Source organism: Channa argus, chromosome 10 (assembly GCF_033026475.1).
Source record: "Channa argus isolate prfri chromosome 10, Channa argus male v1.0, whole genome shotgun sequence".
NCBI classification, from domain to species: domain Eukaryota; kingdom Metazoa; phylum Chordata; class Actinopteri; order Anabantiformes; family Channidae; genus Channa; species Channa argus.
The window spans coordinates 7786319-7813149 of record NC_090206.1 but is presented as its reverse complement, the minus strand read 5'-3'; the positions used below and the strand labels follow the sequence as shown (position 1 = coordinate 7813149).

Sequence of the window (26831 nt, the reverse complement as noted above, 5' to 3'; positions counted from 1 at the left end):
AATGAACCCGTTATTATTAAATATGTGCGACACTGAGACCGGACAGTATTTTTAAAGTCATTAAATCTGTGTTCATGTCCATCTCACCTGGAAAAGGCTGTGGACATTGACTTCCCCACCTGTCCTGTGTCTGGTTAGTTAGTAACACATGATCATTAAATAGTTCAACACCGATCATTCTGGACAAACAGCTTCAGATTACTTTCATGATTAGATCAATTCAAAATAAACAGTTCTAAACAACACACAGTAGCCTACGAGGAGATAATAATAATAAAACAATAATAATAATTATAAATAAATCCCAGCTGACAGAGGAAACAGCGCAGTGAGAAAAACAGCAAGAACAAAAGCCGCAGATTCATAAACTGCGCCAATTAAATTTTTTTAAAACTCAGACTTGTATGGGTCACTTTGTGTTAGTTTCACTTCTATTCAAATGAAGACTTAGATGTAAAAATGAGCAGACATCACTCCATGGTGATTGTGTCTCTTTCTCTTACAAAAAGCCGGTTGGTTATTTAACAGCTGATCTAACAAAACTACACACCGCAATAAAATCATTCCGCATATTCACCATTCAATGAACGTTAAATCTAAATAGTATACAAATGATGAGCTCATTGTCAGCAGTGGGAGATAGTTTTTGTAGTTTAGCCAAAAGCTGACACCCGCTTTTATCTTTTAAAAATTAATTACAACATTTTATAACATCGTGAACATAAATAAACTGATATACTCAAACTTAGTGCATGTTCAGGTCAGACCTGCAGTTTTAGAGGCCGACATGTGAACCATGATCACTTCAGAGGGAAAACAGAGACGCTTTTAAGGGAATTCTAACATTAAGGAAAATGACTGTGTAACTCTTTCTGAATAAATCAGTTGTCATTGCGTGGAAAAGTTACTAGAGTCGAGGTTGAGGAGCTGCTCCAGCTGATCTGACACCGAAACCACACATACTAAAACAGGACTGCAGCCCATGATGAATTAACACTCATCCAAGCAATTCACGTAACATTTACCACTATTTTTACACACAATCTGTTACAGTGCACAAAATGTCCACCGCAAGCATCTGTGTAGTTTTTCCAACATTAGTGATCTGTAGACCAGTGTTCACAAGCGGGGTTCCGGGGACATAACACACACACAAACAACGACACTTTCAAGGGCTACATCTGTATATCAACCTAAAATAGACAGTAAATGCAATTTAAGTCTAATTTAGGTAGCTAGTTAGCCACAATATTTAGCTAATCTAGGCTAATTAATTAGCAGCAAGAGATTATAAGACAGCTGGCCACCAAATCTGAGTGCCGTGTGAATGCTACCAATTTGGGTTTTTGACAACTATGATCATTCTTCCCCGTCTGCTGACCGGCCATGAATGCAGCATTAGAAACCTGTATTTCATGGGAAAATCTCCATAAAACTTAGCTTTATTTTGTTTTTTCTAGCTGGATTCTGTATTAAACCTCTACGCTTTTTCTCATCAGTACCAGTCCTGCTCACAAGTATTATCTGGCCATGGACCCTGTGGGCGAGGTTCTTTACGTGTCTGACACCAGCAGTCGCCGAGTGTACCGGGTGAGGAACCTTGGGCAGCCAAAAGATCCGTCACGCAATCTGGAGGTAGTTGCTGGGACAGGAGAGCAGTGTCTACCATTTGACCAGAGCCACTGTGGAGAAGGCAGGAAGGCCACTGAAGCTGCACTTAATAACCCTCGAGGTAGGAGATTAAACACACTACATCTATTGCTATGAGCTTGTATCACATGCATCTACTGTTTTCCCCCAAGCCTCATATATAGGGATGTGGGATTAGTACTCACAGAAATATTTGCTTGAAGACTAGGCTTTGACTAGTTTGCTGGGTGTCAATATTTTTATATTGATGAAGCTCATTACCCATGACATATTCAATACTTTGATATTTTCCTGATTCCATGATAGTTCAAGTTCAGGTAGTCAGCCTTAATTGGACCACATCTCAGAATTTCAGTACTTTCTGTATCAGAACTGAAATTCTGATGTGGCACAAAGACAGTTTCACAATCTCATAAATCACAGTCACTTTTAAAACCATAGACTTCTCTGCGAGAAATTGTTCTTTGTGAACTGAATTACTTGATTATTCTTCTTGTGGTTATTACCATTATTATTATTATCACTGTTGTTGCTGTGACAATATCATACTCAGATTTGAAACATGTTATATTGTCTTATTACCACATTCATCAATACTCAGTTTACACTATGTAAATTCAAAAGATTCTTCCTGCATCATGTTCTTATCGTGGGATGTTTATAGTTTTTTATAGCCATAAACCTGCTTAATTCTAAAAAATCTCCTTCTTCAGAGATATTCTTTTACACCAGACTGACTGCTCACATTATAATATCAGTTATAATTAAATAATGGATAGCAAGCACATTGAACCGTGGTCTATTTTTTCTGACAAATGATAATAAAAGTATAGGACTCAACTCATTGTGCTAAAATGCCTTCTCTAAATTACAGTGCTGACTTTATAATTCAAATGTAAATGTGTTTACATTGGCATGTAGACTACATAACTATCCCTCTGTTATGTTTTGACATACAGCAATCAGTTTTGTTTCAAGCTTTATTTCTCTTAATTAAAATAGCAATTTTACTGTAAGCCCTCAAATATTTCAGTATGCTGTGGCATTCAAATAATGTTTAATTGGTTTGAGAATCCCACTGTGTAGAGGCACAAAAACACCCCATCATATCCCGACCAGCAGTCTGTTCTGTTGACACCAGTGAGGATGGATTGATGGATTCCTGCTGATTCTGCCTATTTCATTTCTCAATTCTGCCATCAGCATTTTTAAATATAAATTAATTTACCAGGCAACACTATTTTTTTTTTAACTCTTCTGTAGTTTAGGTGATTATTATTGTTGGTTAAAATTGTGTTTAAACTTAATGGTTCTATGCGGCTTATTGTATCAAAAAATTAAAAGAACATTGTCCAACCTCTAAACATAGTAGACATTTTTTGATGTCACAGCAGCAAAGGCAACAATCAAAGCAGCAGTTCATTCAAGTGTTCCTCTTTCAGGAGCCTGGTTTTATGCATAATTAATCAGAGTCATAGCTTATTAGTTATATTTGCATATGTGCTGTAACAATTCAGAATGCCCCCCTGTAAAATCCAGTTCTTTTGGTTTACCATTGTTGTTCACAGCAACTAAGTAACAAAAATTAATAGAACGGTACACATTTAATGTTTTCTTCTTGTTTATCTAAGAATTTGGGCCACAACTGTCTGCTTTTAAGCCTGCACACTCATACATTTTTTCACCTGTGCAGGCTGATTAAACATGGAGGACTTATGTCTCTTAAAATAAATGAGCCTAAATGTATTGGATATAATGTTATGTTGTCAGTTCACTCTCGTACAGCCAATAGGCCAAATGCAAAACCCCCAGCCTGAAAATGGTAATCTGAGTGGAGCTATGCTGGCTAATACATTAAGTCACCAAACTTCATACACAGTACCACAAACAATTTTAAAGCTGTAATTGCTCAACTTTAGATAATGCAAGTAAGCACTGGGGCAGGTGTCAGTCAAGCACAGTCAGTACACACCCACGAAATCCTGCCACCTGGCTTTCCTCCATCAGCAATAAACACTTCTACCACAGCAGCTCAGTACTTTTTTTTTTAATAACACAAATGAACCAGGAATTGTAGAATTTGTGATCCAGAGGGGGGAAAGTTTCAGCAATTTGGAGAAAAATGGGAAATGGTTGTCCATAAAAACAAAATAAAATGGAGCAATTGTCATGACAAAGAAAATTGGATCTTTTTATTATAATGGCAATAAAACACTGAGTAATAGAGTAAGTATGGCTTCCCCTGGCTTACAGGAAAGAAATGACATTTGTGAGCGCTAAACTTAGACCAGATACGCCTGTCATATTAAGCATTTCTAATATAGAGATGTCTACAGATTCAGCTCTGATTCTCTCCTATAACTTTAGCCCTGTTAAAGCCATTTGAATTAACGCACATACAGTATATTTCAGAGATTAAGCCTGGAGTGTCAATTTAAGTTGGTTAATCGTTCTGCCTCTTAGCTGACAGGAGTGGATTCCAGCCATGTGTCTTTTCTGCCACTGTATTACATTTCTATTTCTTTTCTTCTGTCCTGCTTGTTAGCTGAAACAAGCCTCACTGGTGTCTTCTGACTTCTGTCATCAGTGAGTCATTGTAACCCACTGAAAACCTAAAGTTAGGGGAGTTTTTTTGTTTTTTTTTTCTAAAGTAGTAAAGAGTATCTACACAAAGTTTGGACAAAACCAACATTGCTTTAGTGTTAGGAGATAAACATTATTTATAAAGCAGATAAAAAGATAGATACATAAATAGATACATGGATAGATTAGATAGATATTTTATTAATCCCCAGAGGGAATTTTTTGTTTTGTGGTAGCTATTACACATAATATTACAGTATATATACAAAGTAATAAGATATAAATGAAGCTATTAAAAAATAAATCCTCGGCTGTGCATGTATGTTAATGCAATTCGGAAATGCACTTAACAATACATCATTGTGATGTTTCTTTGTATAATGTCATCTTGAATTTATTTTTCCAGATATTACTTAACATAACCATATATTTATAATTTAGACATCATTGAATTACAGTAAATATATTTCTATAATTAAGAAATCCTTTTTTTTTGTCATTTGGTCTTGATGTCCCTGTAATTTTGTAATATTTGTGGAATTTACTCTTCGTTTTTCATAATTTTGGTTTGCTCTCCAATAATAAAATACATGATGAGCAGTCAGAAGCATGAACACGAATGAGGCAAAAGGACTAAGAATAATGTCAAGAAGGAAGGAACACTAATACACTGCACTATCCATAAACAACATCATGGTGTCCTTAGATTGGCCATAGATGAGTTCTGTTGTAAGTATTGCACTCACAGCAAAATCTATGTTTATAGATGGGAAGAAAAAGGCCAGTTTGGATCTGTATCTCTGAGAATTTTGTCAGACTCTAAGAAAATCTTTAAAAGGTAGTGCTGTAAATTCCTGTGCTATAGTCAACACCTCTGAATTCACATTATGAATTGCTAGTTTGTACAGAGGAGCCCTATAAACTGCAGCAGTTGTCTCCCAGAGTTTAAAATGGAAGATTGTTATACTTACAGTTTTTGTCTCCACTGCCAGCATCTGTTGAATAAGGCCATTATATAGCTCATATCATATTCTGTAGTCTCGGAAGGCAGTAATAGGAATAGATTAGGCTTGTGGGTGTTGCATTTGCACAAAATAACATGCTGCCTAGAAGGAGAAATAATCTGTTTGCTGCCCTCACCAATCACACCCACACCTGGCCAACTCTTAGTCCCGAGGTCGCAAAGGAGATTTAGCGACAGGCCTTTCACTCAGGCTACACCTACAGTCCTACATGGCCTCTCCTGTCCGTCACACTCAGCTTGCCCTTGCAATGCAGTCTGACGTCGGAGGAAGACAGCCAGTCGATATCGAGCGCAGTAAACAAATGTAGTGCAGAAGTATCTCTATTCTTTAAATGCCACTGCTTCTAAAAAGAGTGTAACTCTAAATTTTATAAGACAACTTTGATTTGTATTCCCTCTAACATCCTAAGTTGATACAGATAGAAGAGGAAAAAGATTTTGAAAAGGAAGAAGAAGAGAAAAACAGGATTGAAGCTCATCCCTGCTCCAATATTACACATGATCTGAGGACCATTATTCTCGGTGAATGTGCCCCTTATACCTTAGAACATGTTGTATCTCTGCTTTTATACAGTAACAGAATATTCTGTCCCACGACGACTCATGTTCACTTACAGTCAGGTGTTTTATACTCTTTGACTTACTGCACTTCATAGACTGTCTTCTGAGGCCATTGTGTTCAGACTAACCAGCTCTTATAAAGGCTCTGGAGATTTCTGCCTGCAGCCCCCTGGTTCCCTGTCATTCATCTGCCATGGCCCACACTCCTCCTCTTACCAATGGTAATGAGTGGTAGACTTCACAGAGAAATATCTGTCTTGAAGCTGTGGCTCTGTGATTCTGTGGCATTGATCTTATCGTGTGTCCTCTGGTGGGCTCCTTGCACCAAATTAGAGCCTTCCTTCATTTTCTACACTCCCTCCACTCTTTTGCTATCCCTCCCACTTGTTCATCAATGAATCATCTTCATGCCCCAGTGTTGACATAGCTGCTGTTGCCCTCCTGTGACACATAATATTGTTACAATACAGCAAATAGTTGTTAAACTGTAATCCATAATTTGAATCTAGCCAACAATGTTGCAGTACTACTGAGCACTCGGCTGTTGTCCGCGTTTATAGTCTCACCATAGTGTAAGCTGCAGGGATTATGTTGTGTCCTTCAAACACTCACTTATGAATAGAAGATCTGGGGCATTGTTTAGAGTTGGCTCCATTTGCGCTTCTGCAGTCAATTAGCTTGGTAAATAAAAGGCCTTGCTCCATTTAGGATGGATCCCATGTCTGACATGAAAGAGGCGTGAGTCCCACAGGACCCAACAGCCTTGGCTCACGTCTCTGCTCTCCCTCTGTTCGCAACGTGAAATGATAGTGTTTTCACACAAATTTGGTGAATAATAGTTGTGTGAATTTGAAAAATACGTGAGCTTGTGTTTGGACAGAGGAGTTCAGAGAGTGACGCCAGTGATTGAGACTTTAGTTGTTGCTGTTTGCCATGTGCAGGTCTTATCTATTATTTGTTGACTAGTCCCAGACAGCAAAGCTGACATCCACAGAGAGAGGTGTGTGCATGTATGTGTGCGCACATGGTAAGGAGAGTGCTTGCAGTGTCAGTCTTTCACTGTGACCCACAGGGGGCAGACTAATGCCCTTATCAGAGGCTGACATGCTGCCACCACATTACTCCCTCTTGCCCTGTCGGCCTCTCTCTCTCCCATCTTCTGTCCTGTCCTCCTTTGCTTTCTTTCTTTCTTTTTCATTCTTCACCTCTCTCTCTTCCCAATACAGAAAGACACAACAAATGTGTCCCCATCTCCCTCTGCCCCATAGCTGTGAGGCATGCCATCAGAGGTGATACAGCACGGCCGGGGCTTTAAACTAGCAGCAGTTATTAGCGTGTCGAACCAGGGAATTTTTAGAAAAGCACGGAAGTGAATATGCTTCACGTGGCACATCACTGCTCTGCCACCAACCTCAGACCAGCACAGCCAGGCTTCATGCTGTACAGTATCTGTCTTGGCTTGTGGTTGACATATATAAGCAGCTTAGGCGAATGAATATCTTCACACTTTGGGCACCAGTCTCATTTACAGAAATGGCTGAAAACATGGCAACGGGCATCAGAGCATTTCCCAGTTTGTTTCATCAGTGTGAATCAAGCATTCAATGCTGTCAGCAAGCCCATACTCAAACCATTAACTCAGCAAATACCAGCCCCCTACCTCCACACCAGCAGTGGAGTTATATTAGCGGTAGTGTCCTTAACTGCAGAGCTCTAATCACTGCAGCCTGTGTTTCACTTTTCTCGAGTCTGCCACTTTCCAAACTGTATTTGCTGGCTGCAGTAGTGAAGTTATAAGATCTCCTAGGGCTGTGTAGCCTTTGTGCCAGCTGCTCTGTGGTATAACTTTGGAATGAATATGCCATTGTTATTCTACCTCTGGCTCCCATAGCATTTAGTGCAGAGTGATTGTTGTGCCTCACAAAATAGAGAAAGAGAGAGGGAGAGGGGGAGCGGATTAAATTGATAGAGAAAAAGAGGGAGCTCAGAACAGAGGGCCAGAGAGAGAGTGAGGGAGAAAGTGAGTCCAATAGAGAACAAAAATAATATGAAATTAATAGAGAAAAATGGAGAATGGAGTGAAAGAGAAACAGAGTGAATGAAATGGACAAAGAGAGAGAGAGAGAACTCAGTGTTGTGCGTCTAAATCCTGCAGCGTGCAGCAGTCCCGCACCTCATCTGCATTTTAAACTGGCCCTGTGGCTGCCTTCTCTCTCAGAGGGTCAACTATCATTGTTTCTGTTGGTTTAAACAGAGCACTACTTCGCAAAACAAGGGCATCAGATAAGTCACACAGTGTTTTTAGCTGCAAGATTCAGTTAGTGTGTGCATAAGTGTGCACAATTTTTAACAGCCTGCTCCTGTGTTTCTTTTTACATTGACCGAGCTTTTGTCTTTGCCTCTGGACATTCCTGCATTAATGATACACACATGAATTAATCACACAGCAAGGCAAACAGCAGCATACTCTATGATAATATAAACTATAGAGACACCATTGGGTCATGCTATTTCTACCACAGGTTGTTTTCTCACTGCAGCATCCATAATAATTAGAAGACGGCCAAGAGACATGCATCACTGAGCAGCCACAATATCAATTCTGCAAGGGCCTCGTTTCCCCCAAAACTAATGCAAAGAATATAGCTGCCAGTGGCAAATCCCGTGGGCCAGGCAAACGAGCATCAAGCAAAGCACATTGTGCGCAGGTACATTGAGGACGTGTCCAGCCACTGAGAAATTGTTACATGACTGGAGAAAGAATTGCATAGATATGGGCCACGTCTTGTTTGTATGTTTACTGGTGAGTTTGTCACAGCCAAACAGTCTGCAGTGTGAAACTGTTCCTGACAGAACCGCAGGAACTATTCACTCATACGCCTATTCACCTGGATTTCATTGTGACAAATAAAAGTCTGTTTTAGAAAATGAAGCATGCAGGTTACATGTTTTCACTGATAATTCCCATGTGTCCCTGTATGTAGACTACAGTACAATATGACACAGGACGTGTTGTGTGCTGTGTCTGAATGATTTAACGAAAGGGGAAAAAAATTTTATTATATAATTATTTCCTTTTTTCAAATAAAATAAAGATATTGTCACAAAACATTGCATAGTGGAGCACTGTGAAATTACGATACGTGTCAGCTTCAGGTCACAATTAGACAGTCTGGAGTTATCAAATAAATTATCAAATATGTCATCAAGTTTACGTCCTCAAAATACCAAGTAAAGGTTGTTTGTCATTGCCTCCTAAAATGACCTACATAAGCTTTTTGATGTGGCAATGCTACTGATAGGATGATTGAAAGTCATATCTGGTTTACACCACATGTAAAAGGGCTAATTGTTTGCAAAAGTAAGTGCATAAAAGAAAATTGTATTTTTAACTGTCACAATTAATTTTCTTAAACAATTAATAAAACCCAGTCACACATTTCGTTAGATTTTTTTATGTTTTTATATTTATTTATTCATTTTACAATCCAAGTTCACTTTAGTTGAAGAGAGCTTGTTCCACAATAGCTCACACAGCTGGTTGGAAAGTGTAGTAACTCTCTCCACTGGAAATAATGGCGTTGCTATGAGAAATGTCAACTTAATCTTTTGGTGTGAAAGCTTGGTAAGAGGTTTATCTGTTCTACAACAAAGTCACCCTACTTCCTAGTTGTGTTTATTTCACTACCACAAGAAGTTGCTAGGAAATGTAGGCCGAAGTCATTTAAACAGTTGAACGCATGATTTTCTTTTTTGTTTCTGGTTAAGAAATTCTCGAATATGATGAGACAGCTACTTACAGACAGACTCGTACACCAAAAATGATTTCTACAACACTCAAAGTATATTCTTCTGGCTCTGTAACTTATGCTGCAGGCCCACATTCACAATGGATGGGCATTTTTAATACATGAATGTTAGTTTAAAATACGACCTTGACTCATGGTGACATTTGGAGGAGTTTTGACTGCTCACACTTTTTTTATGACTCAGCAAAGTAATTTTCAGAAGAAGCTTCCTTTCTGTCTTTGGCTATTACATTAATTTTACTGAGTGCCCAGATAGCACCAAAATATATTGTTAAGTAGGTTTTTATGGCAACGTTAAAGCAGCCTGTTATTTCAGGTTTTAAGCTACAGTACAGCATATACCTTTTTATATATAAATTTTTTTCTCTGTATTTTTTATTTTTTTACTAAAAATAATCTCCCAAATTTATTTTAATCTGGAAAGGTGCTGTCAAAGACTTCTGTGACCCAGGCGCATTGAACAGCACTGTCAGGAGTACAGAGAGAGTAGTTCCTAAAAGTTGCGCCTTCAGCGAGGCTTGTGCTTCTAACTAAGCAGAGAATTTCAGTTATTTATCTATAATTATTATGTATTGCAGCATACCTATTGTAATTTTACAAGGACAACTTTGTGAAGTTGTGGGCAAACTGTACTGGAGCTTAGAAGAGCAGGGGGGTCATGGTTCCCTAGCTCAAGTTGCTTACTGTGGCTTTAGGCTAAGAAACTTGCATTGGTTTAAAATTATGATTATGTGGAACCCATTTTGTGTCAATAAATTCAGGCAAAGCTTATAAAACATTAAAATAGGTTGGGCTCTGTCCTGGTTACATAACTTGATATATCATTGATAGGAGTGTCATCTGGTTAGAGCTTTATTTTTCACCAGATAAATGGATAAGACATTTTTTAGACTACTTGTAATAATAGAAATCCATCTTATGAAGTAGCCAGTATGTGCCCTAATCACCATAGGTCACATGAGGACTCAGAGATATTCTGGAATAAATAGTTAGTCTGCTGACAGGATTTACTAAAGAACAAAGAAAGTATAGTCAGTGGGGTTAGTAGACGCAAATTTATGCTGTCTTAAAACGAGGCTCTACCTGTAAAAGGGCTGCTATTCAAGTAATGTATTAGGTAAAACACTAGACAGACTGACAGCTACCTTGTTTGTAGTCGGATTGTGTGGGGTAGCTTCAGAGAGATTACTGAAGCTCACTGTGTGTGTAATGAAGCCCTGAGTCAATAAGAGATGCAGGCTCAAGGCCAAATGCTGTGCCTGTGCATCACTGGTGCTACGTTTGTGGGAGTCATTGTGCTTTTGCACGCTTGTTTTGATTGACAGCCTCTGGGTCCCTGGACCTACTCTGCTTCTCCCAGTGAAGGGATGCAGAGTTAGTTATGGGTGCCTTGTTAAAAGTATGTCAGGTTGACAACGTCAGCGTGATCATGGGAAATGTGACACGCATGTCCCCTTAACTGGTTGAGATGGCCAGTGCTGGCAGCTGGGCTGTCAACCTCCACTGGGAACCTGGCAAGCTGACAGGAGGAGTGGAGCTTTGCCACTGTGGAAGAATAAATTGCATTTACTTGAGGTGAATGCCCAACACACACACACAGACACACACACAGATGGAAACATTTGTCTCCGTTGGGGGTAGGTGGAGACGGGTTCTAATGAGGGGAGAGATGGTGAACTTGTGCTCATGGACGTTCTCTCTACCTTGATTCCTTAAACACACTGACAAAAAGATGAATAAATGGTATAATAACTAAGAGTGATGTTGGCAGGCATAGTTCAGCTTGACAGTCCAATTGAAACTGTCTGTGTAAGAGTGGTGAGGGGGGGGGGGTCAGCTGCTGTTAAAGGGATGGGAAAACAGGAGCCAGTAAATGTTTGCACTTGGGTACCATTATCACCTGCAGCGCTCTAAGAGACCAGTAGCAAGACCTCCATCCAAAGAAACAGTCACACAGTTCTTTCAGAAAATGTGGGAGAAAAATCAGAAAGAAAGCTAAAGCTCTGTGTGATAGACTGTACTGAAGTTGCCTGTGGCTCAGTAACTCTGATGTCTATTGGGAAACTTTGTTTGGGTAGAAGCTGCGCATACAGATTTGCAATCTTTAATAGTTTTATTGCCTCTTTTCCACTTTTTCAGTCATGAAAAACATTTGTTTCCTCCCATCTGATCTCATTTCCTCCTTCTGCAACTGCAGAGCCTCTCTGGCTTGTTGTTGGGATGGTGTGTTTGGTAAAGCTCTATTGATATACCTCCTTGTATTTGTTTGATGTTCTAAACAGTGCTACATAATCTTCAGACGCTCCACACAGATCCAAACCCTTCAGCCTTTCATGAAGCTTTCTAGTCCAAAGCATTTCAATTGCTTTTATAATTGAGTTTGTCTGCTGCCTGTGTGATTGCTTTGGATCTCTTTTTTTTTGCTATCAAACAAGGCAATTACTGCCAAGTCATACATTTTCACAAAAAAAAATGTTTATTCGCACAAAACTTGTTGCAGGCAACTATTGCAAAATCTCTTCACCATTTCTCTCCGTGCTTTCCGTGTCTCGGCTCACCATACATGAACTACTAGCTAAAAAAAACAAAAAAAAAAAAACAAAAAAAACCCAAGCAGCTATCAATAATTAATTAATGCGGGTTAATATGTTAACAAACTTATAGTGGTTGATAATTAGATGAGCCACAGTGTCTGATTCAGATTTAATTACTAAGCCACTGTCTGTACTGTGGGGCTTTAATGAATAATTAATTACAAGAAGCATGAATTATTTCTGCTTACCAAAGATCTTTCAGAAATACATGCCCGTCCTCATTCTTGGTGCTGTTTTATATTGATTGATGGTAAGTGTTTGATTGAAAATAGGAGGCAGTGCCTGTGCCACTGTTTATAGATATGCATGTCATAGATCACAGAGCAGTGTTTGATGCAGTATATACAGAGTCATATGTGATTGATGGTAATGTGAACAAAATACTTTTTTTTAGTTATAAGTGTGAAAAAATATCCACTTTCAGATGCACACTCGTCTCATACGATACATACTCACGAAATCAGTATGGTGCACGGCGCCATTTCACAACACTGAGACAGAGTGAACAGGTTTATTTTTCCCCCTTTAGTGCACACTGGCAATCTCAATGTTGTCACAAAAGTTGTGCCTGTGTGTGCATGGGTGTGTGGGAGTTTTCTTTCTCATCTGCAGACTCTGATTTATCCCCTTTATATTTGCATATCCACACAATGTGATTAACTGCCTTTCCTTATCTTTTAGCCTAGGTGCTTCGACAGACGCACAGAAACCACAACACAAACTTGCACACATCAGTGTGTGCATGCGTTGACACGTATTCACATGTTCACACACGAACAGCATTGTGTGTTCTCAAGCAGAAATGAAAAGAAACCGTAAGCCACACAACCAGCTAAAGACTCTTTGAAACAGTGTTCTTCAGTTTCACTTACAGTTGGACTGTAGCAGTAAGTGAACCCTCTGGGCTTTACCCAGCTAATACGGTTGACTTTATTTATGGCCAGGGTTCCTCACAGGGGACAGTTGTGCAGGTGAAACTGTCTATTTGTCTATATTCACTTGTCAGTCACATACAGGTACTTTGTACAAAAACACCACAGGTCATAATCAGCTACAGCTAGCATCATTTAGATGCTTTAATAATATGTCAGTCCATATCATTAACACCCACTAAGCCTGGGGATATGGGAGGGCAGATTGAATGACTTACCTCTTAGGCTGCTGGCATTGTGTGTGTGTGTGTGTATTGTGCATTTCAATGTGCACAACTAAACCTTTGTGCGCATGCACTGTGGTTGTGTGGGTGTATAAAAGTTTCCAGGTATAAATGGAACTCCACACTATCACATTACGATTTCCCCTCCTTTAAAATGGTTTCCTTTGTCAGAATATGTGCTTATTTTGTACTCAGATGGTTGTCTGACCAGCTGCAAGTCAATGTTTGTTGTTGGTTGTTGTCTATACAGTTTTACAATTCTTCTTGCTTTCATCCATCCTTTGGCAGCCTCACTGTCAGCATTGAAAGTACTGTCAAAGGGAACCTCGAACAACACCAGAAGGCTGACTCCCTGCACCCGTGAGGACTCAAGTGTGCAGTCAACATGTACACACACACACACACAAGCATGCACAGGGCTGTCTACTAATACTGCTAGAAAAGATACATAATCAACAACTTATATTTACATTATAATTATTATATCTCACCTTATCTTACTTCTCAACTTACACCTTTCCTCACCTTTTCCTCGCTCTCTGATTGAAAAATCCCTAGTGGCTCCTCCTCCTCCTCAAATAGCTGTAATCAACACTGATGCACTTTAAGACCCTCTCCAGGGCATTAATCAGATTGGATTGTGTTGCAGTGCCAGAGGGAGCCGTTAGAACAGATATTCTTTGACAAGGACAGAAAACAAAGTGATTCTTTGATTGAGAGTGATTTGCCTGTAATGGCTAATTGAAGCACTTCCTCATCATGTCCCTTTGTCTCATAACCACCTCTCGCCTCATTCCCACCTCTTTTGGCGTTGTCTGTCTTTTTCTCTTTGGCTGCATTTTTCTTTCTAAATCTGAGCTGAATGTGAATAGCATCACTGTATCATCCTAGTCTTCACTCCTCTCTTCTCCCCTCCCTCTATTTTCCAAGGTCAGTGCAACTCGGTCTAATTCACTTTGATGATAAAATCTGGTCCCAACTTTAACCAAATGTCCGTCTCCCTCTGGAGTTGAAATTTATCTCAATTATTTCTCCACCAGTGTGTCTGCCAGCTTCTAAACATGAGTATCAGAGTGCCAAGTCCAACCGGGGAGAAACAGTAAATCTTTTGATGTCTTGTGTGTATCCATCGGCTATATGGAAGGGTGGTAAATTCCCTTAACGCAGCACACAGCTTTACCAACCACAGCAGGAAATCCAGCCCCTGACAAGGAGAATGTGGACTAATCTGTCCCCTTTTCAATAAACATGGCCAAATACTCTTAAAAACACATAAAGTGGATTTAAATCCTTTTGCCAATGCCAACCATTAATAACAATCGTTCTTCATTGTTGTGCCCGTGTGAGGGACGCATAAGTCAGCTCATTCCAGTATTTATTGTTGATGATAGATTGAACACTATTTACAAGCTGCTCGTGTGAACATAAGAAATGCAGATTCTGAGCATGCATACGGAGGATATCAGAAAAACACAAACAAAAGCGAAGAAAGAAAGAATAGAGGGAATTTAGGATGGATGTAAATGGAAGCACAGACGAAAATCCAGGGACAGAGAGGGAGCGAACAAAAATCAGTATTGAGACAGAGTCCTGGCTGCCTTGTCATGTCCTTGTGCAGGATTTATGAGCTCTAAGATCAGGGACAGGTCTAGGGTGCGAGGGGAACGAATGGATGGGAAAGTGAAAGGAGAAAGTAGGAGACATCAGATGATGGCATTATAGCAGGGAGAATGTGCCGGATTTCAGACCTAAGTAGGCTGAGACTGTGCTGTGGGTTGAGCCTTCCTGCATAATGCCAGGTGACAGTGGGGAAATCACAAGGCCAAGAGGAAAAAAAGGAAGAATAAAAAATGGGCTGAGCAGAGAAAAACTGAGCTCAGACATTATTGAAGAGTCAAAGGTCAGTGATTTGATTAGCGCTTGCAAGTTATAGGGCGAGATTGAGGGAGTGCAGCAGGAACAAGAAAACAAAAGACAACAAGAAAACACAAGAAAAGGGAGCAAATGAGAGAGCAGAAGAAGATCAACTTATGGAGGATGAAGTGCAAGGGGAAGCTGAAAGAGGAGAGGGAGGGTGTTGATGGGGGCAGGTGGGGCTGTGTGGGTGGTGTAATCTGTCTGTGTCAGAGGAATGATGAAAGGGCCAGGAGGGAGAACTCTGCAGTTCACCTTCTGGCCTCCGGAGGAAACGCACTGACCCTGGCCCTTCTCCTGCCCACCTCCACTCCACCTGCACGATTTATGACTCACAGGGTCGGTGCAGGGTTGCTCAGTTTGAGGACACTTGTGATTCTAGTTGTGGTGGCTGTGCACTGTGTTTGCATGTGGGTATGTGCTTGTTTGTGTGTGTGCGTGTGTGCCTGTGCATGTCTGTGTGTGACCTTATGTTGAATGAAATTATGTGTTAAGAATGCTATTGTATGTCAAGGAGGATGAGACTTTAGTGCTGCCTGGGGAAAAGGGCAGTAGTAGATTTCTATCCAGGGCTCAGAGACTGAGCACAGACACATCCTAACATAATCCAGTATGACAGAGTTTGAAAGGACAAAGACCCATTTCCTTTCACAAAATTAAGGGAAATGGGACAAGATGACTGAACGAGGCAGGAGAAGACAGATCTGCACTGCATACTGATGGTGTCACTCATTGTACATTTTTACTTCTGCATGGTCAGATCACTCTTTAACTCTTTTTCCGAAGTTTCCTTCTATCTAGATATTGTGAGTGGTGCTGGGACAGCAGCCAAAGTCACTATATCTGGAATTAAAATCCAGTCAAATGACTGAAGTGAAATGAACAACAATATTGATAGTCAACATAATTTATTTAGAATGGACGAACATCAAATATTCACTGATTTCAGCTTCTCTTCTGCTTTTCTGTGTCTCATTTCTCGATTATTGTGATGGGCATTTTTTGCTGTTGTCTGTCATTTTAAACTTGCTCTAATCAATATTTTTATATGAACATTTCCTCAAAAGACTAAGTCTAATGAGAAAGTGGTCGTGCAAAGAGAATTATCACCCAGCTGCAGTTCCCTTCAGCTCTGTGAAATGTTTTTGCTTTCATGTACCTTAGCCACAGCTTTAATGTTTTGGTTCACTCTCACAGCTCTAAACCACCTAGTTTCCAGCCTACAACAGCCAGCTGTTTCAGCACAGAAGCTCTCATAAAAGAATTTCACTCTGTGATCGCACAACCAAATTGCAGCTAAACAAACATACCATCTAGGTAGTGAACTTAATGTAGTGTTTAACAGCGAACAAGCCAGTTCTTTCGGAATTTGGTGGAGAGCACAGGTAAGCGCATTCACACATAAAGATACATAGATGCACAATTTGGTGGAGGGCACCTCCAACAGAAGCAGAGTTTCCTTAATATCCTCTACTATTAATATCAGTCAAATGCTTTGTTAGGTTGTTATAATAAACAAAAGGATCACAATTTTTTAAGCAATGAAGTACTCAAAAATGTACTCCAGCAAAAGTATAAGAACCTGGCACCTGGTACATGGTTTATGATCAGTGTTTAAGTTTATGTTTTTCCACAGAACTCAACATATGAACAATGAAACAACACATAGGACCAGGGTTCAACTCTAGTGCAAGACCTGTGCTTTAATGATGCTTGTAACACAATGGGACACACATGGTTACTATAGTAAAAACATACGTGTGCTATTGTCATTTTTGGGTTTATGCCATTTTTCTTGTAACTTAACCTCACCCTGAAGTTTTACTGCCTAACCCTAACAGATGTTGTCTCCTAATGATTGGACAAAAGTGTTTAAGCCCATGAGAAAAAAAAAACGTAAAGCAACAGTTGTTTATGAGGTAAGACACATCTCTCTGTAGCACTGGTGAGTGATCCGGGTCAACTGAGGGACAGTCTCACAGCTGTTTTAGAAGTCAGTTAAATTTTTATTCATATTGTGCCAATAAACAAAGCAGATAAACCTTCAGTTTCGATTCAGTATTTAAATTAGGCAGCTATTTAATGATAGGCTGTGCCAAAGTCAGTAGATATCAGAATGTCTGGCCTCAATAAAGTGCACTTAGGCATATTTGGGATAAATGGAAATATGCCTAACACGACTTGATGAACCGTAAACAAAATGTATTTTTAAATGGCACAACGGTGAGCTTCATGCATGGGAGATTGCAGGAAAGAATACCGCAATGTGCATTATTGTCATAGATGCTAAGTAAAAGCAATCAAGGAGAACTGTCAGCATGCGGAATGAGAGGTGAGGGCTGAGTTGTGGCCTAATCTTGCCAAGGAGTTGAGTCAAAGGGCTGTTCTCTGTATGGAGATGAGATGGGAAGGAAGGTTGCTGCTCATTCTTAACAGATGATTCATAGTCTGCCCTGACCTTTAATACCTGGACTTACCTCCCCCCTGTCTCTATGCTTGCTGTCGACTACATAGCTAGTTACACTGCAAGAAGAGTTCAAGTATATGCTGTTCATATCAAAACACACTTGCGAAGCATGTATTCATGTCTACAGGTAAGTGCATTCACACATAACGATACAGAGATGCACACTTGAAATGCACAATTGCACAAGCATCAAATGTCAAAAGTTCACTGCGGCAGCCTGCTTATGTCTAATGTGACAAATAACTACTTCCTCCAGTTGCATTGTTCTAATCTCTTTAGTGGGCTCCAGAATGGAAATATAATTACATTTCTGTGGTGCAGTGCCTTTGATAAGACAGCAGCTTGCTGAGCTGAATGCCTAACTGAGTTGGATGCCTCTGTGAAGCCCACTCCTCTCTCCACTTTACTTCTCTCCCTTCCTCACTCCTCTCCATCTCATCTCTTGTCTCTCGCATACTCTCTTTCACATTTTCACCTTTTTGCTTTTTGTTCTCTTACCCCCCACTCGCGCTCTTCGTCGTGTCCAAAAGCTCATTCTGCCTCTCTCTCTCCTACCCGTCCAGGTATTGCAGTGGATAAAAGAGGTGTTGTCTACTTTGTTGATGGAACCACCATTCAGAAGATTAATGAGAGGGGTATGCTCTCCACTGTGATTGGCTCAAACGGACTGATGTCGACACAGCCACTAAGCTGCGATGCACGCATGGACATCAGCCAGGTAAGCTAATGAAGTGTAGTTTAAATGACTGTTTGAATACTAGAGCCACAGGCTTTGCTCCGAAATGGGTTACATTGACTTGAATTTTTGTGTTGATTAAGTAATTATTCATAGTCCCTTGAAAAAGTATTTATTCAAATTAAACTTTTCCACATTTTCTCATGTTACAACCACAAACTTAAAAGGATTTTATTGGGACTTTATGTGATAGACCAACACAAAGTGGTACATAATTGTGAAGTGAAAGAAAAATGATAAATGTTTTTAAAATGTTTTTACAAATATCTGAAAAGTGTGGCGTGCATTTGTATTCTGCCCCCTTTACTCTGATACCACTAACTAAAATCCAGTGCAACCAGTTGCCTTCAGAAGTCCTAATTAAGAAATAGAGTCCGCCTGTATGTTATTTAATCTCAGTATAAATGCAGCTGTTCTGTGAAGCCCTCAGAGGTTTGTTAGAGAACATTAGTGAACAAACAGCATCATGAAGTCCATTGAACACATCAGACAGCTCAGGGATAAAGTTGCAGAGAAGTTTAAAGCAAGGTTAGGTTATAAAATAATATTCCAAGCTTTGAACATCTCATGGAACACTTTACAATCTATCATCCAAAAATGGAACAAGTGTGGCACAACAGCAAACCTACCAAGACATGGCTGTCCAGCTCAGCTGACAGCCCGGGCAAGGACATAAGCCATAAGAAGTCCTGTTTGTGGTTTACAACAAGCCATGTGGGGGACACAGCAAACATGTGGAAGAAGGTGCTCTGGTCAGATGAGACCAAAACTGAACTTTTCTCCAGCAGGGGCAGGGATTGGAAAGGTGGATGTTGTAGTGGCTTCATTCAAATCCTTTGATGTGGTACCGTTTTTCTGTTTGCAAATCCTTGTTAAAATGAGTTAAATGTTTGATTGAAGTTCCCCTTTTGCAAACTGAATCGACTGTACATAGTTTAAGAAGGCATAGGACTGTGTATATACAGTAGGCTCCTACAATTCACACTGAATGCCAACACAAAAACAAAGCCATGAAAATCTTTATCTGTGACAAGTTATGGATCATGGAGAACATATAAAACCAGTTCTAAAGTGTTCAGTGTTTTCAGGAGCACAGTGACCTCAATAACTGAAATGGACGAAGTTTGGATTCACCAGGACTCAACCAAGAGTTCCAGAAGTTAGCTTCCCATTCAAACTGAGTAACAGGGCAAGAAGGTCCTTAGTGACCAAGAAATCAATAGTCACTCTAATAAAGGTGCTAACAGCAGTGAGAGGAGTACCTGCTGCAATGGCGATCATGTCAGTAGCGCTCCATCAATCAGGCCTTTATGGTAGAGTGCTTACAAGGAAGCCACTTTTGAGTAAAAGGAATATGACAGTCCTGCTTGGAATCTGTCAGATGGCATTAAAGTGACTCTGACAGCGTGAGGAAAAAGATTTTTTGATGTGATGAGACACAAATTGAACTCTTTGGGCCGAACGTCAAGCGTGCATCTGCTCACTTCAAGCCACCTGATTCCTAATTGATTGCTAATCAATTGCTTTAAGTAGTAAGTTATGTTTTTATTTTTAAATAAGAAATAACTAACAAATGCTGACGTAAGTCTGATACTTCGAAAGTAAAACTATTATGTTAGATGTCTTAGATGTTGTTTTTGTTATAATTCAGCTTCTGTGTTGCCAACTTGTGTAATAAGTGGAATAAATGAAATAATGTAGGAGTTGCAAATATAATTTAAACAATATAGGCTCAACAGCTCCACATTGCTGTTTTGTCCATAGATATGAACCGCGCAAAAATGTTTAAATGTGATTTATTTTTTTCATCCTTTTAGGAGAATAAAAATTCAGAGGAAAATCCTAACTCGGGTTATTGTAATTCAAGCATGAAGGCGTTAAGGGTCTAAATACTTTTACATGGTCAAAAATGGTGATTCATCAATTTCAATTTATTAAAATGTGTGTGTCTGTGAGAGAGAGAGAGAGAGAAAGACAGAGAGACAGGGTGCAGGAAAACCAAAGACAGCGACTGCACAGATTCGATCAGCCAGCCTTCAGATCACACTGCTGACTTATATCAGGCCTATTAGAGCAAAAGATGAATTATAGATGAACTGCTGGCTCTATAGAAGGATCCCTGCCCACACATTGGGATACAAGTGCCTGTGTATGTGCTTGTATGTGTGTGTGAATATGCATGTTCAGCCCAGGTGAATTCCCAGAGGTTCATCTTACATGTCTTTGAAGCAGTTCCTGTTACTTCACAGCACTCTTTGTTAGTCATCACCCTTTGCAGCTCGTCTGATCAAGTCCAGTTGCATTCATCTAAATTCCTGTGTTTGTTCTTAAAAGCCGCTGTGACCTCAAAGCGGTGTCAGTGTTTAGGGAAACTTCTGTATCTACAGCAGTAGATCAACATCGCTTGCAGGAATTTATATGAACTGACTGGTGCGTAGTTTTTCGTTTAAATTTGAGGTGACAATCAAATTCATCTCACTTTTTGTGAAATTACATAGAAACTACAACGATCCCATTGCTAATGTACATAATTTATAGTTTTTAAAAGAGAACATTAAAACTTTGACACTTTTTTAATTTTTTGCTGTAAAGTTTGTAATCCACTCAAAAGAAAAGCAGCAAACTCTCATTGGGGAAGTCGAGGCTAATTAGTCTTGCTGGATTTATACAACATGTTATTTCTGCTTATCCTTGCGCACAGGTTGGCCACTGTACAATTTTTCTTTCATTGCTCTAAAAGTGGCAGTGGCAAATGGCCATAACTAGCCTTTTGTACATTATGCTGTAGATGATCCATATATGTCCAGACGTTGAGTCATTTGAACTGGACTGCTGGACTGATTGGTTTGAAATGTTTCACTACTTATCCAAGCGCCTTCTTCTATTGTCTGTCTGTCTGTATGTATCATCTCAAGTTGTGAGCTTAAGAAGCTTTATTGGGGTATTCACCCTAAGCATGACCACTTTGTGCTTTATGCGTCAGCTTCATTACATTACAGAGAAATGCGGTATCAGGGTAAGGAGGGTGTACATCTGTAAATCTCTGATAAGTTCAATATCATGAGCAGGAGAGATTTGACGCATGTCCTCTTTGGGCAAGGACAGGTTGAGTCCTGCTTGATGAATCTCTCTACCTCTTAAAATGGGATTTCAGAGTGAACTCGCTTCTCTCTCATTTGACAGAGCCTATAATTGGACATGTCAGTGGCAATTTAACATGATCCATTTATTTACCAATCCATCCTCAAAGACATCAATCACCTCACTGATCTTTTAGATATGCACCGCCTCTTCTCCATAGCAGACACAGCTCACAGTTTGAGTGTTTGTTTGAGAGAGGTATACAGTGATGTGGGTGGCTGTGCGCTAGTGCAGGTTTGTCTGTGTTTGACCCCCGCAGTGTTAGCGGGCAGGGTGTGCTATTTGAGCAGGCGGCGATCATGGTTATTGGCTGACATTTGGAATAGTGCCGAGGCAAGCCGGTGTGAGCCTTGAATAAACACCGGGAAGGCTCCCTGCTCGCTACTGACCTTTGTATGAGCAGGGAGGGTCAGGAGGCCTAATACTATGTTATTAAGGAGATATTATTTGTATCACCTGTAACTGACTCTCGTGGGTGATTGCCACCAAGGCTTTCTTGTTCTTTTGTTGTAATTTCTGAAAAAAAATACAGTTTCAATATCTGCTGTGTGTGTGTGTGTGTGTGTGTGCCACTGCATAGGTGCGTCTGGAGTGGCCAACAGACCTGGCCATAAACCCACTGGACAATTCCCTTTACATCCTGGACAACAACATAGTCCTACAGGTAGAGACACAATCCTGAACAAATACTAGAATCACATTTTCCAGCAACTGAATTTTAAACCACTTTTCAGGCTTAAACTTCTTGAAGAGATCTTAGAACTGCATATAGCAGAGGAAAAAAGAGTAATAAAATATTTTTCACTAATTGCAGTTCTGCCACTAGGTGCATTTGTGGCTGCTAACATAAAAGTAAGAAAAATAGCACCTTGTTTAAAACAAATTACAAGTTATGTCAATCCAGTTTTTTTTATTGGCACAAAAAACCTGTACTCCAAAATTAATGAATTACCTGTTTTTGTGTGTATCTTGGGAAAATTAGAGTCATTGGTTGATGCAGGCTTAGACTTTTTGAAATTTGATATCTTGGTTCAACACATTTTTACTCTCTGTGGCTGATTCAAATGATTGAACAGTCGTTTACATAATTTAATACCCAATCTTCTATGTCAGGTGTCAGAAGGTCTTCAGGTGCGTATTGTAGCAGGACGTCCCATCCACTGCCAGGTTCCAGGTATTGACCACCATCTGGTGAGCCGGGCAGCAGTGCGTGCCACCCTGGAGGCTGCCAAGGCCATCGCACTGTCCCACCTGGGCACCCTGTTCATTGCAGAGACGGATGAGAGGCGCATCAACCGAATCCAACAGGTCACTCTGTCAGTTTTCACACATGCTGTAGTTACTGTGAGGTTATTTTTTAGCTTGAGCTGCTCATACTGAGCTACCAGTGATGCAGTTAAGCCCGTGTCTATTGTAGTTGTATATATAATCATGTCACTCCTTGTTATTAATGATAAATGTGAATGGCTATTTTGCACTAATTGACTACACCTTTTTGTTTTCCACTGCACCCTCCAAAGTCTGTGACTGTGCCCTTCTCACTAAATTCTGAACAGATGTCCACATCTCTGCATGCCTGTGAATGACAGAGCATTAATGTAATTTCCAGCCAAAAAGATAAACAGGAAAAAAACACCTCAGTTGCAACTGACACCAGCAGTCCATCTGGCCTTATGTCACCAATTTATTCTCAGACTTGTTGTATCACACGTCCTGTAGTGTTTAGGGTATTAGCTGGTGTCACAAACGCTGTGCAGCAAGACACTGTGCAGGATCTGCTTTTTACACACCAACATCCAAAGCTCTGATACAAAACAATAATCCCAAAACCTGTTTTTAATTTGGGAAAAACAAAAAACATTTATTTTGTTCATTAGCTCCATTAGCTTGGAGCATGCTATGACAGGTCCATAGTATTTGGGCACCAGCACCACAAAGAATACTCCCTGCTGGATTCAATCAATAGTCCCTTTGTGGTCAGCAGTATCACACTGAGTCTACGTGGAGGCAGACAGGAACATTAAAAACCTTGGGTACCTTTTTGATGGAGACTGGGCAGCCATGTTGGATAAACCAACACATATACTATTTTCAAGCTGTACTTAATTCTTTTTGTTTTTCATACCTCTGGGTCTGTATTTGGCAGGTATCTCAGAATCATAGACTCTCAGCATCAAGTAAAAATTCTCCTTATTGAGTGAATGAAACCGTGTTATGATACTGAGCCATAAAATAAAATTAATGATGATGTGACACAAATTTTCTCAAGTCTCTAATGTGCAATCAGCAAATTCAAACACCTAATAGGCTCATGCAGTGTGATATAGAAATAACTAAATTAAATATAAAACACTGTCATTTGTAAGACAAGCCTACTGTGCACAAGTACAGACTGACAGAATATTTTAAAGTAATTAAAAAATGATGCCCAAATTAACTGCTGCATTTCATCTTGTACTGAATAGCCAGCAAGTCTGTTTTTTAACTTTGATAAAACCCATTAAATGTGAATGTGTATAGATATTGAGCCAATGCTTTGGCAATAATATTGGTTTGCTCTTATGTTCCAGAGACGTCTCTCTGTCACACACCCTTAACTTTTGCCCATAACATCAAGGGGCACACACTCAAACCAATATGTGTTTAAATTTAATTTGAAATTTTAATCTTATATAGAGGCTGGGACATTGTTGACTATGCATGGCACTGATGCTTTGAGTCACAATAAAATCAAAACCATTACTACCCAAATTTGCTATGGTGTGGCTCTATTTGCTTGTTTTCAATTAAGAGCAAATACAAGAGAACTTGTTTTCTTTAAAGGGGGCGTTTATGTGAAAATGGAGCATATCATGACTCTTCTAAATACAGCCTATGTCCTATCTTCTATAGGACATTGTCATTATTTTAAATTCAAGGTTCTCTATTCTCTGTTTTCTTCACTTTTTGCAATTGTGAACATGTTTGTTAAACAGTGTCTTCCTGCATAAGTTCAGAACTTTTCAGGCAACTCTGCAGCTTTCACAAATCAAGGAACACATACAGTATATGAAATTTCCTAAGATAAGAAAGTTGATGCATTGGTTTAATGTCCAACCAAAATTAGTTCTAAATGTGAATCTCTGACATCTTTGGCCAGTTAGGATTAATTCCCCACACTGTGATGCTTGATAAATACAGACTGAGAATTAAACTTAAAAAAGGAACGGTTCAACATTTTGGAAATTCACTCTCTTTGCTTTCTGGATTGTAGTGAATCTAATGAGAAAGTTAATAATGTAATACACAATATACACATTATGAAGCTACAGCCAGTAGTCAATTATCTTATCACTATTTAACATATTTGTTTTTTGCGCTGTTGGTTTTGTACTGATAATAAAATTAAAAAGGTATAATGGGTTCATTATTGAACTTTAGGGATGGATATTTGATATCAATGTTCTCCTTTAACTCCGACGAAGAAATCACATAAACGTTTCATAATTATTCCAAAATTTAAGTCGTTCAAAAGACGGATATTAAAGATAATTTAAAAAATCAAGTCAAACACATCATATTCCCGAATCCTGATTTTCTAAAAATGCATCCAGACTCTTGAAGCACCTAAAATTCTTTGAACTTGGGTTTTTAGGAAATTATGTTGCTACCTTCTGTGTTGGGGTGTTTAAACGTAACAACCATTCAGATAACAACATTCACTAACAACGATCTCATTTTGTACTTAGTTGTAAATAGCTTTTTTTTTTTTTAACTCTCCACAGGTGTCAACCAATGGAGAGATATCCATTATCTCTGGAGCCCCCACGGACTGTGACTGTAAAATAGACCCCAACTGTGACTGCTTCTCTGGTGGGTCATCAGGCACACACACACGCACAGATAACACACACACACTTGTTATATGACTGAAGGATTAAGATGTGAGTGTATTAGATCATATTTAATAGGATTACAGTATTAACAACACGTAACTGCACTTAAAAGTAATTTGATCGTGTCTTACTTGGCCTGATTCATAAGTAAATTTAAATGAAACAAAAAGGGAACATTTGAAAATATCAGACATTACAAGAATTGAAATACTCAGTGTGTCTTCCATTCAGTACTTAAAATTTGGCTACCTGTGTGTCCCTACTGGACAGTGAATATATTAACCGAGCTTGTTTCATTCTCAATTTTTAATCTGTCGAAATGATCTCAGTGAGATTCAGTTTCAATATCTAAACAGGTTTAGACTCGTTTTTGAAAGATAATTTTTTTTAAAAAGTGATATTTATGTATATGATGACACTCTACAGAAAAGAAATGACTGTCTCTAATGGTGCTATGGAAAAGTATAAGTGAATGTACTTTGACTTCGTGAATGTGTGTGTGTTGGAGATGCAGAAAGTGCGCGTGTAGGTGTGTTTAAGGAGAAATATTTGTATTCAGAGGGAAGCTCCTATGCAAAAACCTCAAGCTAAATTTCAGTTGGAGTCAGCTTGAGAGAAACCTTTCAAATCCATTCAAATTACAGCTGGTGGAAGAAGAAACTCTCATCTAGCTGCTGAAGGTTTTAACTGCTTAGTGTATCATGGAAGGGCACCTGAAGTGTAACAAAGGCAAGAGGGAGAGGGCCAAACAAATAAGCAGATGTTCTTTTGACAGTTAAGCCATGCTGTCTTTGTAAGTGTCAGAGGATGTGATTTTATCATTTAATTCTGCTCATAAAAATCTGTCTATTTTCTATTCAAAATGGAGGGAAGTGTCTCTCCCATGCCACAAGCCAATGGGCTGTAACCATCCCTATTTCTTGGGTTGTACTTTGCATATTTTCAATCATGTCTTGCTGTTAACAGATGATTACTCTCTTCAGAGGTTTTCCGTTTCCATCCCTTCAACATAAACACTCACACAGTGTCTTTGAACATGCGCACATTTGTGAGCACACACCCGCAAATACAAACAGACAAGAACACAGTGACACAGACATAGGAGCATATACACACACATAATGTGCATGCTGTCAAGAGATAAACCGCCACCCTGCTGACTGTATAGACCCATCAGAGGCCTGGGCCTACTGCTGACAGCATCTAAAGGGCTTCACCTAGCTACTATCCTGCTGTGCTACCAAAGACGTCTGAATGCATTCAGTCATCCACTAGGTCTGTCTGATAAGGCTGAGGTCACTATGAAGCTGGTCATATCCAC

General features: G+C 39.5%; 1 protein-coding gene across 5 annotated transcripts in view; it reads left to right on the top strand.

Moving 5' to 3' along the window:
- The window catches only part of tenm1 (teneurin transmembrane protein 1), a 158580-nt gene that overhangs the window by 117203 nt on the left and 14546 nt on the right, over nucleotides 1–26831 (top strand). For all 5 annotated transcript variants that reach the window (XM_067518552.1, XM_067518554.1, XM_067518553.1 and 2 more), the window contains 5 exons: nucleotides 1500–1732; nucleotides 18322–18476; nucleotides 22216–22299; nucleotides 22749–22943; nucleotides 25400–25487. In XM_067518552.1, the coding sequence (XP_067374653.1) occupies nucleotides 1500–1732; nucleotides 18322–18476; nucleotides 22216–22299; nucleotides 22749–22943; nucleotides 25400–25487 (755 nt within the window). The remainder of the gene's footprint in view (nucleotides 1–1499; nucleotides 1733–18321; nucleotides 18477–22215; nucleotides 22300–22748; nucleotides 22944–25399; nucleotides 25488–26831) is intronic.